General features: G+C 36.8%; 1 protein-coding gene across 7 annotated transcripts in view; it reads right to left on the bottom strand.

Moving 5' to 3' along the window:
* ncam1b (neural cell adhesion molecule 1b) overlaps nt 1–13,288 on the bottom strand; it is an 80,136-nt gene that overhangs the window by 13,885 nt on the left and 52,963 nt on the right. For 4 of the 7 annotated variants that reach the window (XM_062419714.1, XM_062419719.1, XM_062419716.1 and 1 more), the window contains 6 exons: nt 8,087–8,116; nt 2,960–3,110; nt 2,569–2,756; nt 2,119–2,215; nt 614–784; nt 3–131 (listed from right to left, as the gene is read on the bottom strand). In XM_062419714.1, coding sequence (XP_062275698.1) covers nt 3–131; nt 614–784; nt 2,119–2,215; nt 2,569–2,756; nt 2,960–3,110; nt 8,087–8,116 — 766 coding nt within the window. The remainder of the gene's footprint in view (nt 1–2; nt 132–613; nt 785–2,118; nt 2,216–2,568; nt 2,757–2,959; nt 3,111–8,086; nt 8,117–13,288) is intronic. The other 3 variants (XM_062419717.1, XM_062419718.1, XM_062419721.1) reach the window with 1 other exon arrangement.

The following is a 13,288-nucleotide window of genomic DNA, read 5'->3' as shown; positions in this document are numbered from 1 at the left end:
ACGGACGGGCTCGGTCTTGAAGAACTCAGCGGGGCTGCTTTCGCCTTCACCCTTGCCGTTGATGGCTGACATCTTCACTTCGTACCTGGTCTCTGGATTCAGGCCTTTGATTGTCACCTCGCCGATGGAGCCTGTTACAATATCAGAGGCAGTGCAATCCCTGTTGAGAACACCTTCATAATTTTGATGAGCAGTAAAACAAACACGTCTCCTGTTCCAACAATACATGCATAATTAATCTCATCAGGTAAACACTGATTAGCTCAGCTCTGATTTCATTTCAACAATGTTTAAACAACAGATTAATCTATTTAGAGATGGTCTAAAAGGTCTAAAACCAGACACACAGAAACAATAGTTGTCAGCTGTTTCCCAGTCATCATCATACAGTGTTAATTTGAATGTGGCTGTAATCGAATATATTAGTTAAGGATTGGGATTATTTTCTATATCAAATTATTTCTTATCTATTGTGTAAGTCCATATAACAAAAGTGTTAAAATGTGTATTAATCACTGTAATTTCAACTTTTAGTGAATTTAAGTAAGTAAAAAAAAAAACACTACTTTTTTCTTGCCCAAAAGTTTCAGTTTCCGTTTACTTGTTGTCGTACCATCTTCGACCTCAAAAACTTTATGTGCCCAGTGGCCCCGGCCATGCGTCCTCCACTCAGCTTTGTATTTCAGGATAGGAACACCTCCGGTGGATTCGGGCTCCTCAAACTGCATCTGTGCTGTCGTTGAGAATGGTTTCACCTCACTGACGGATGGAGATGATGGCACCTCTGATAAAGGGAAGAAGTGAAGTGTGATAACAAAAACTGTAAAATTGCAGCATGCCGACACATTCAGAATCTATTGTTTCATTATAATAATCGACTGAGCTCACAGCTCCTAATAGTATGAAAATGCATTTCAACACAGCTAAATCTTTGGAGGGAATCTATGCTTTGTGACACTAATGCTGTTTTTCTATCTCAAAATGATGCATACTCCTGACATTATTTCACAAAATAAGAATGAATGTTGGATTTAAACACAGATATGACTGAATGGTTGAAGTATCAGCTGACTCCTCCAGTACAGAACAGGGAACAGCTTTGGACTCAAAGAACAAAAACTTTGAGAGATTTTGATATTGATAAACGTTTAAATTTATATGGACTCAAACACCTCGCAGTCATCCAAGCACAACTTCAGGTTTCAATATAATGGATATATCCTAAAATTGTGGCCAACCTGTTATAGAAAAAATAAAAACTGAGCAGACTACGCCTCTAAATTCTGGATTTGTGTAGAAAATATCGAACCTACAGTGTACTCAATTAATTAATGATTAAGTTTTCCTTTACATTCCCCTCATAATGATTAAGAATCAAAACAACCTTGTTTTGGTTCACATACCACTGCACTCCCATCTTTTAGAGAAAATTACATTTAAACCTACTGAGCTCGGCAATACACGAGTCCTGGTGGCTGTTAATAAATTCACATGCTCTGGTGTGAGCACAGTTTTAAATTGAAGGCATACTGTAATTACTGTGGTTGCCCATGTTGTGCTCTGAGTGAAGAATGTGGTGTTTTCACTTCATTTACTTCAGATTGTGGCTTAAGAGTGGCATTATCTCTCTGCTCTCTGTTCCATTTGTCTAATGTTGTGGTGAGTATACAGTCTCTAGTATCCACTGCTGCTAAGTAGATGTTATAATAAAATCATGTAACTGTTTTAAATAGTCTTTTACCTAAAACACAGACAAATTATTATTGTTTGCAGTTTTTTCAACTTGCACCAAAAGAAATCTTTAGGGCTATTGTATTGTATAAACAACCAGAGGGAAGAGACATTTCATCTAAATTTAACATACATCTAAACAAAAACTGAAAAAAGTCTCTCTCATTAATTTAAATAGAATTTATGTGCTTCAATGAAATATATCATAACTATATATCATTCATTTATCACTAAAGGGCTGTGTTTGAAGGCATACTCGAAAATGTACGCACTATAAAAAGACATCAATAGTCATTTGATTCATTTTGATGTTGCTGCAACATCAGACACACACACACTGTAGATGCAGAACAGCACAGCACTGTGAATCACTGCATGATTACTGACCGGCTTGAATGAGGATTAACTCCTTGGACTCTGTGCCCATCTCATTTGAAGCAGTGCAGTTATAGCTCCCAAAATCATTTTCAGACTCAGGGGTTATCTAGGGGAGGAGGACAAAAAAATAAAGCAGAAAACATAAAAAGGGCAGGGTTCCAAAACAGATGAACAAACATGTGTGTCAAACACTCTGAAAGTGACCCTTTTGTTTGTCCATTAGAGTAGCCTATTTTTATTTGTTGCCGTGAGCTTTCCTGGCACTGAATTATTAATCAGATTTTTTTTCCACAATAGTACTGAAAGAAACCCCTTCGCTTCAAGTCTAAGATCATGAAATCTTGATGACACAGAGTGTGTGTGTGTGTGTGTATGCGTGTGCACGTGAATGAACTCTGTAATGTGCACATTTATTTTATAGACTGTAAATCATGGTTTGACGTGTATGTGTGTGTTTACCTGCATGTAACTGGCTAATGGAGATCTGAAGATCTTGATATTGGTTGTATTTGAGTTGGGTAGCTGCAGTCCATCTCTCAGCCACACAATAGACACTTCACTGGGATGAGCTTTGACCTCACAGCTCATGTTGACAGCATTTCCTTCCCAGGTATACACTGCCACTGCACCGTGGATCTTAGGGGGATCTAGAGGGAAAAAATGCAACTTCTTTCCAAAACATTTTAGATTTGGTGATTGTAACACTATCTCGCAACCTTTTGAATAAAAATGAATACACAAGCTTCACATAAGCAGGAAACACCTTTGTAGTTTAATAAATAAGGTAGATGACATATTGCTGTTGTAATATAGCATATATATTTATATTAAGAGGGACAGATATACTTACAGCGGACCTCCAGGTATGCTGACTGCTCATCCTCTCCAATGGCACTACGTGCTGAGCAGAGGTACTGGCCAGCGTCAGTATACTTGACATACTTCAGAGTGAGGGAGGACACACGAGCATCACTCCTCACCACCACATTTCCATCCGGACTCTAAATGAGCAGAAAATGACTAGGTTTAGGGGAAAATGGAAATAACATTCACTATTTTCTGTAGCCATATTGCACATTTACATAAACAAAGCACAAGACAGCAGAGGGATGCGTAACCTGAAAAAAAAAACTTAAGAAAGCCTGCCTTTCATGAGCAGTATAAACATTAATGAAAAAGGCACACACTGCTCTGTAAGGACGTGGAAACATAAGGACACATTTGACAGTACAGGGGAGCTTATCAATAATTGATGACAGAAGGCACTGGAAACCATCTAGAGCTTTTCACACTGAGGGCTTAGCAACTTATGAAATATGCTGATGCATGACGCTAGACAGCAGAGCATTACCTGACATGACACGCATGCACTTTTACACTGATGGCACTCTGAGTTTAGTGTCATTTTTTTGTAAAATTACATTTCAAATGGTTTGTCATGGATATGAACCCACATGCAGCACATGCCCCAGTTTCAGTGATGAAGAGCACATGTCAAGTCAGCTAGCATTTGAAAACAGGGAAATAAAAACAGACAGCTGGCTAATGAGATGTTTAAATGACCTTCCCACTCTAGAGGTACCTGGTTTCATTAACTTGATATGTAGAGTTACAACATCCTCCAATTCTGTGTGGTGGTTGGTATGTCATGTGACACTAAACTGTCGGGGTGTTACATTTCAGACAGACAGAATTTCTCCACCAGGATATTACAAATGAAAACATTTATTAAGTTCCCATCACTGAAGATTTGGGTGAAGAATACCTAAACACTTTCATTAGGCTGCTAATGATAGAACATATCACCCGTATTCTAGACAGTTCTCATCATTTCCTCTCAGTATCACAAACTCAGTAAGTCTCAAAATAATTTAAATTTTGTAGCTTAATATATGGATTTGGGACATGAAAGTGTTATTATACAGCAGTCTTTTAGACAGTAAGCTTTGGTGTTTTTTGCGAATTGTTCCTTTTATAAGGTGCTGCAGAACTGAATATCTAAGCAGCTCTTTTGGTAGCTTGCGTGGCTTTGAGCCAAGCTGCAGGCAAAACAATGGCAAGGATGCTTTTACACATATTGAATTAGGGCCCAGTCTGGGCAGCCATGTAAGAGAAACCCTTGTTAGTTTGTATTCAAATTCAACAGACAAAGCATGTCTGGGGCATTCATTATGCATAACGGGTAGCAGGATCAGGGAGACACTTACATAACACACTACCCTTTTATTTTGACCCCTGTGCAGAAAATATTCTCTCTCGACCGCTGGATTACAGCTTCTGCCTCCTGCATCTGTGCAGCATGCCACACATTGTAAGCCATGACGTCCAAATTAGTCCATCACATTTAATATTGATTCTTTTTAAATTTACAATGTTGGACTGCAGCTACACAACTCCATATATGAAGCCCCTGATGAATATTATCATTAACTAGCAGGGGGGGAAATTTTTTTCAACGCAATCCAATGCAATATTGCAGTTCGTTAATGTTTCATAATGATGGATTTTCAGAATAATGCATAATACATTTATTCACACATACTGTGTGAGTGGTACAAAAACACTTAACATGTCTATGTGAAAAGCAGGTATAAAACAGGTGCAGGGAGAAAACATAAAAGACTAAGAGACAGGAGACTGTTCCTCATAAGCTCCTCTAATAAATCAAACCAAACTGACAGCAGAGCTCTCAAACAGCTTCTTTAGCAGCAGAGAGAAACACTGCTTGAACATCGGAGCATAAAACTGAGAAGACACTGAGGACATGTTAAACTCATGTCTCACCAAATCTTAACTGGCCAAGCATACAAATGTACCTTTGCCTGAATGTACCTTAACTTCCACAGTTTGTCAAATGAACACTCAGCAGCCCATGCATTCACAACAAACATGCTCAGCATGCTCATATTCCTCTCCTGTGCAGTTTATAATATATCCTGCAGAGACACACTGATCAATTCAGAGTGCAGGTGGACCTTCACACCATATAATTATGTCAGAGAGTGAAAATGATTATTGCCAGCTCCATTAATGTAAACCAATCCATTCACATTCTGCAACCACAAATGTGCTGCAAATTTAATGCTCAGATGAAATGTTTATGCTTTCCTGTGTATGTTTTCCCATTCTGGGGAAAAGTATCTCCTGCACGGGATTATCTGTATTCTTATTGAAAAACTAAGACACTTAGGGAACTAATGTATTATGCACTGTTTAGGTTTTGAAACAGTAGGATCAAGTGAATAATAATCCATTTGTTGTTAAAATGGTATATTTTACCCATAAATTCACAGGAAACATGTTTAGCAAACATAAGCGATACATTCCAAATTACTTCAACAGCTTATTATTGCTGGTGCACAAAAATGATAGTGCAACCGTGTGTAAATCACAGTTTACACTGGCACTGATTTATTGGCCAAACATCGGTATGAGCCAGTATTCGTCTTGTTGACTGCCATGGGCCTATCAACAATTACCGATGGCAGCAGAAGTGAAAGAAAATGTTGGCCATGTGGGAGTACGTCAGTGTCTCTGAGAAAGATCAAGGATATGCAGTTTGTAAGAAAGTTCCACGCTTCCAGTGACATTTCAAGAGGAGCAACTAAAAGCAAGAGTTTTAACACATCAAATCTCATCGGCCATCTAAAAAGCAGACTTATGACGCACGTATTCATAGAACCGGAGTTACATCTTACTATTTACCTGAAAGCCAATTTTTAAAAAAAATGGAGGGAAGAACTAGACACCAAGAAAGCACAAATCACCACCAGCAAAACTCAGTCCTTGGTAACCACAGCACTTGAGAAACATTTAATTTGTGTCTCAAAAAAATAATTTTTGTTTTACTCTGTAAGTAGTGAAAACTTCTTCTCATAGAGTAGGTAGTTATTCGCAGGCTAAAAAGGCTTTTGACAAAAAGAATCTTATCTTGTGAAAGAAGATTACATTAAAGGTTGTTTTCATAAACTAGTTCAATTGAATTTGTGCTCATTCAAAGATTGTGTGATGGAGGGCTGAAATAATTTAGGACAGGAGGTTTTTTTGTTTCGTTTTTTTTATAATGAAGATTTCTTTGTTTCCCCAGCACAAAAGGGAAAAAACATATCAGAATGGGCATCAGCTATCAGCCAAATTGTTAATTTAAGGACCAGGGGACCCGCAGAACCCAGAGATATACTTTTTGTCATATCTCACAGGTGCTGTATTCTATCATTCCAATTGTTTATGACAATGAATGTCAATCAATTTGTTCGTTAAGACTTCAAATCATTGTTTTCTGTTTCTGTTTTAATTAGTGCTTTTTTTTTAAAAATACCAGTGTATTGAGATCCTGGAGGACCCTGGTTTAAAAGCACCCAATTCGGCCTATACAGTTTTAATAGATGGAACTACTTAGTGTGTTCATGTTTGTAATGATACCTCATTTTAAGTATTACACACTGTTGGGGGAACGTTAGGGGGACTCTGTCACTCATTTTGAAGGAGACAGACATAGCAGACACAGATTACATCATGTGCTCTGTCAACGACCCTCAATTTTCATTTTACCCAATATGCAAACTAAATAATTTTCCTAAAATATAATAACGTTTTTTTCCAGATGATATGAATTACATAACTAATAAATGTTTTGAGAAGAATTACATTTTGCTATGTCAGTTGTTTCTTACAGTAGTTTATTCTTTGGCTCCCCCGGGACCACAGTCGGTAGTCCCTGTATGTAAAATATGTTAAGTATGTCGGTAGGATGAGGATTAAACATCAGCATCAGCCCAAAATGTCACAATTGGTTTACACACACACTTGGTAATTATTGTCGGCATGTGCTTGATGAGCAAAGTTCTCGCCCCCAGTTGTGGGTAGTAATGAGGATTTTCATTATAAACGTTCTGTAATCACAGGTGTCATTAATGAATGGATGTGAGCTGTCATTCTCAAAACACGATTACAGAGGTGAGTAAAAAAGGAAAAGACCATTTTTCTTGATGTGCAGTGCTTCCTGCAATTGGACAATAAATGGAAAGGCTATTTTAAGAACTGATAGTCTAAAATACTCATCAACTTCCTGTCAAATGGTACGGAGGTATAAATAATGTCGGCAACCCAAATGTTTGATCTTGCAGTTGAAACAGTGACTTTAAGCATCCGTCAGCTGATGAGCTGATTGAAAATTGACGAGTACTGGAGCAAAAAATTCTGTTGATCTGAAAGCTAAAGATAAATCTGTATCAGCTCTGAACTCAAGACATATGGTGCTCTCATCACTAATTTTAGAAATTACAAAGTGTTTTTTCTCACTTATTTTCACACATATGTAAAACACATATTCAAAAGTGAAGTACGTTGGAGAAAAGCTTATGTGGGCAGCTCTTTTTCTTTGGCCAATTTTCACTTTCTTTCAGAAATAGTCCCTGGCTATGATGCTCTGGGCTGCTGCACAAAGACTTCTTACATTTTCATGTACATACACATTCAGTCGTCTTTTGTTCAACGAATTAAAACTGTATTTTCTAATGTCAAAACTAAATAATAAAGTTATAATCCAAATTTGGCAGACGACTGAGTGAGATATGGAGATGTGGGTGGAAGGACAAAGAGAGTATTTACCTCTTCATGAAATTGCATGACATAACAGAGTCATGCATCAAATATGTGAAAATGTATATCAACAAAAACTGATAATAAAAAAAGTCAGATTTGTTCAAGCTGTGGATTGATTTATGTTCTAGCAGGCTAGGTGAAAAGCATGGGGAAAAAAGTTTAGGTAAGTTATAGAATGTAAAGTTTATGCAAACAACACTTTGCACAGAAAGAATGCGCTGGCCTGTTTGACCACTGCATTTTCTCAGTGTTTAGACTGTCCCTGACCGTGATTTGTTCATGAATTTGGATCTGCATCCATCCAGGATTGAATTACACTCCTGTGACATGAAAGATGGATGGGTGTAGGAAAAAAGTTGTGCATTTAGAATACCTTGTGCTGCTCGGGACGAGTCCATGATGCCTGTAGAGAACAGAGACAGAACAACAAACAAAAGGCAAAGCAATTCTTATAGAGTAATCCTTATCCCGGCAAAGCTGGGATGCTGCACACTGCATGCAATTATTAAGTGTCCAGTTTATTTTCTGTACATCTACAGTGCCTGAGCTCAAGATCTGGAGATATAATACAGGGTATGCTGTGGATTCTCCAAATAGAGGAGCTTGTTAAGTGACAACAAAGGTTTTATTTTAAAAGATAAATATTTTTTAGGATCTCTCTGGTGTGACATTTTCTATACCGCACACTGTAACAATACTGTTTATAAGCCCAAAAGAAATATGTCTGTTGCCATCATAGTAGCACAAATGCTTACAGATAAGAATTATTTATTGTTGGTTCATTATTTATCACTGGTTTTATTGGTTTATTGGTATTATTGGTTTGTCACGAAGAGGTGACTCCACAACTCTGCAACAACAGAGATATGTCAGCCGCTTGGGTGAAAGTACGACAGCAATTATCGATTCACAATCTATTTTTGAGGAGCGTCAGGCCACAGGCAATAAAGAGAATATAACACCCAATAAACAAAATTTACTATAGGGCCGTTGTGTTTATTTGTGCATTCCTAAATCAGGAAATAACAGCTAGTATCCTGATCAATCAATCTGAGCAACATTTCCACGGTTTTTCAATAAGCAATGAGGGCTTTGAAAGAATTAATTTTGTTTCTACACTCCATGTGAGACCTGGAATAAACCTTTGCTTACATGTGGCGGGATTTAAGTCTAATTTTGCAAGTCAGATATGCTGCTCTGAATGTTAACAAAAAACTCTACTACAAATTCAGATTATTCATTGTTATGCTCTAATTGTATTCCAAGGCTGAATGAAGCAAAAAATGTTATTTGCATTAATTCATGAATTGTTGAAGAGTCTCATTCATCTAGAAAAAATGCTGGCAGTGTTTTATCGTCAGTGGATCTTTAGAAATCTGCAGGCATGGTAGCTTGAAATATATTTATTTTCTGTATTATGTGAATGGTTGCACTAAAGATTTATCAATTCACCAAACCTGTATTATTTGAATGTTGATAACTAGGGGGTTATTATCCAATGTTGTAATTTACCATCTCTCCATACAATCATGTAGTGACAAATTCTCATGAGGGCACTGGAGCATAGTCCTTTAACAGTCTCTTGTGTAGTCAATTTAAAAGAAATATACATTGTGACCAAATGTCTTACTTGGATTTATATAAATTTAACATGTGATCATGTTATCTTAAGTCATTAAGGAAAATAAAATTGAAATAATGGGTTATTATAATAAGTAATAGGTAAACAAATAAGAACTAAGACATAATTATCACAATCTTGATTTCCCACTGAATACACAATTATATAACATCATGATTTGAAATCAACTTCTCTGGATAACAAACAATCCTTTGAACTGCACCAGACAACATGCAATGTCAATTTAAATGACAATGACACTACAAAGCCCCAACTAAACATGACAAAAAGCTTTTTGAAAAGCATGCTCTATGGATTTCAGGATGCTTAGGAGAAAATGTTAAGCATGACAATGGGATGTGATGGCCCACATAGTGAAAAAGTGTTGAAGCGTAACAGGCGAAATGATAAACAGCTATTTCATCAGGTGCAACAGAAAGAAAATGTCAAGTAAATGAAAGCAATCTGCTGGAATAATTGTCAAACAAAACACTGAATCAAACCATCAATGAATTCACATCTAAAGTCGCCCCCATATTATCCTCTCACAAAAACTGCAGAAAGCTTATAAATAGCACAAAGAACATATGGTGCGTTTGCATTCATCTACCTGATATCAATGACAAACCTGCCTCACCATTTACTATAAAAATGAGCAGGAGGATGGTAAAACACTCATTAGGCAAATCATATGCAAAGCTTACAGCGTGAGTGTAATTTCAAATGTTCTTAAAAGCATAGTAAGTCCTCTACTGTCACAGCAAAACACGCTGTGTGCTCTACATCAGTACAAACAGCAGTTGGCTGTGTAACACCATGATGCTGTGGAGAAAGCGGTAGCCCAATTAAAACAGGCAACCTAATAGTCTGGAACATCACAACCTCATCTACACACACTTGTCTGCAGCGCTGCCTCTGCAGTAAGTGAGCCGACAAGTATCACTGTCGTATCTGTGACAGGTGTTTGTTTAAGACAAAAGGACAATGAACAAGAGCAAATGCGAGAGCGCAAAACGGAAGACACCATAACACAATCACTACTCCGAACAATCGTGCAGAACAATATGGTGACGGTTCCCTTGGGACTTATCATTTCTCCAGCTCATTGTTATTCTCTTCCATCGAGAATTATCCTCTCTCTTTGTTCTGACATGAATAGTAAAGTCAGCATGAAGAGGGTAATACAGAGAGGAGACATACCAACACAAATTCACTAAAACTAACATAAATGTACTGAACCATAACTGTGTTCCATTCACTGGGTAGCGTCTGGCTGAAACTGCTGATTGTGCATATCGTCATCGTCCTGTGTCATTAACCGCTGAGCCCAGGAACTCTTGCCAGTACATCACAGACAGGCGTTTTAGTGAAGAAACCCCACTACAGAACTAGCAGGCGTGCTGTTTGGAGAAAACAATGCTCTGTCTGTGTTGGCTTGAAACACTTTAAGCGTGCCTCTGTTTCTGAATTCCTGCCTAAACTGCTGCTACACAACTTTTCTTTAAGCATCTCATTAGTAATAAAATAATCATGAATTTCTTTTCTCAACTCTTTAATTTCTAATTAGTAATCTGGATGTACGGTAGACACGCCCTGTGGTGATTTGAAAAAGCAAATTTGTGTCCTAAAACTTATTTATTACATAAAAAACACAAAACAGAGAAATTAAGTGCTAAAATCCCATCAACTACAATCTTTAATGTGCTTTTAAATTGTATAATTAGTCCTATTTTGCTACAACTTTCCTCTATATAGCTCACAATAATCCAGATAATTGCAGCTGGAAAACTCTGTGCATCAAGCTGAATGTTTAATATGTATTCAAATAAGCCAAACATTCATTATGTAGATAATGTACAAAGCATGGATAAATGCTTCATTTACATTTTCAGTTATTAAACAGACACACTTATCTAGAGTGACTTGCAGCAAATGCATTCAAAGGACTGAAACAACCGAATACCTCACGTAAATATGATGAAAGTTACAGTAATAAATAAACACTTAACTTTAATAGACGTATAAACAAAAACAAAACTATCCCAAGATAAGTGCCTATTTGAATTTGAAACATAACTAACTCACATGTACAACCTTTTTCTCAATATATTCCTTTGATCCTGCCTTTTTTATGTATTGTACCACTGCTTCTCTATTGTAGGATACAGTAATCTCCCTCAATCCTCCAACTGCACCTTTCACTCACGATTATCGGACAATGCCTCTTTCTGCCGAGACTGCAGATTCTGTGTAGGAGGCTATTCAAAACGAATTAGTTTCTCCTCGTCTTAACCTTTAAAACTTAAAACCACAGTACAATAAGTCAAACGAAGCCAGACAAAGCCATCAAATACAACAATGAATGGCTAATCTGTCCCAGAAGATCAGATGTAACATGGGTGGCTTTAGTTTCTTGCATGATTTTTTTTAAAAACTGAATCTAAAAGTTTTTTTTAAATCTTGATATTTTTGCTCAAATATCACATCTCAATATTTGGAGCTAAAGAGATGGTCTCTTCAATCTGCTGCTTCATAAATATCATAGAAAACGGAAGATAACCTAATTAAAACCTTGACCTTTGGCATTCTTTTCCCTCTTATTTTGACATGTCTAATAGTATCTCTACTGTAATCGAGAAACTGAAAATGAAATGATAATGTATATCTTATTTTTAATCCTAACAGGATTGATTCCTTGGATGATTTAATAGCAGTAAGCCACAACAACAAACAAATAAATAAATACTGAGGATTTTTCAAAGTTTGTATCTTTCTAATTATATTTTGACTATTGAACCAGAAAGAGACACTATAGTCTTTCTCAACTGCAACATGTTGACTGATACACTGCTGCAGTGGTGTAACGGCTACTTGATGTGTTATTATAGATTAAAGGTGATCAAATGACTTATTTACCAAAATGTAAATGTAGTCCTTTAACAGTCTCTTGTGTAGTCAGGGCAGATAAACTTAGTGTCACTAAAGTTTATAACATTGAAGAGGACATTATTATTTCTGGAGCAGTAGCCCATAACTTACAAGAGAAATTGAATTTTGTGAAATTAAAACTAATGACTAGCAAACTATTAAACCCTGCTGGGATTTTTCACATTACTCTCATAATCCTCCTCTTGTGTGCAACTGAATTTCAAATCTGAAAACAAACAGCAGGTTTACTGTGTGAGAGAAAAAAAAAAGGGTTATTCTGTTTTGAACAGTACGCATGATGCTATAAACAATCTTTAGAGAAAAAATGAAAGAACTGATCAACTAGGGAGCCAAAGAACTGAAAACACATTCACGTAAACAGCTAATTAATTCAGTCTACTCATCACCACCCACGCATCTAAAATGGCACAGCATAGATCTCTACTCTGTTTTCTGACCAATTTAAAAATCACACACTAATATAATAAAGAAAATTTAGTCATTTAACAGTCAGGTGTCCATATGAACAGTGAAAGTTTCCTTGCTGTAATCATTCCTCCTGTTCATACTAGCTATTTAAAGATCCTCTTCAAATGTGCTTTCAATGGAAGTGATGGGGGCCAAAATCCACAGTGTGTCCACACATTTTGTGCAAAAATGTATTCAAAAGTTTATCTGAAGCTTTTATGAGGCTTCAGCAGTCTGAGTTAGTCACATGAAGTGGATATCTGCTACATATACAGCCTTTATAGCATCAAATTCCCTCTTTTTGTTTCCCCGTTGAGCTGCGGTGGAAATATAGTAACAAAAAGAGGAACTTTGACACTAAGAAGACTGTTACACTGAAAAATATCTACTTGATTTGACTCATTTATTGGCTTCAGATAAACATTTTAAGGAACACTGTTGCACAGAAAGAGGCTTGTAGAATGTGGCACCCCATCACTTACATTGTAAATGCATTATGAAGGGATCTTCTAATGGACAATATGAACGGAGGGAATGATTACAGCTAAAAAAAAATAT

Source organism: Scomber scombrus, chromosome 5, assembly GCF_963691925.1.
Source record: "Scomber scombrus chromosome 5, fScoSco1.1, whole genome shotgun sequence".
In the NCBI taxonomy this organism is placed as follows: Eukaryota; Metazoa; Chordata; class Actinopteri; order Scombriformes; family Scombridae; genus Scomber; species Scomber scombrus.
The sequence above is the reverse complement of the archived record's forward strand: the minus strand, read 5'-3'. Positions and strand labels throughout refer to the sequence as shown.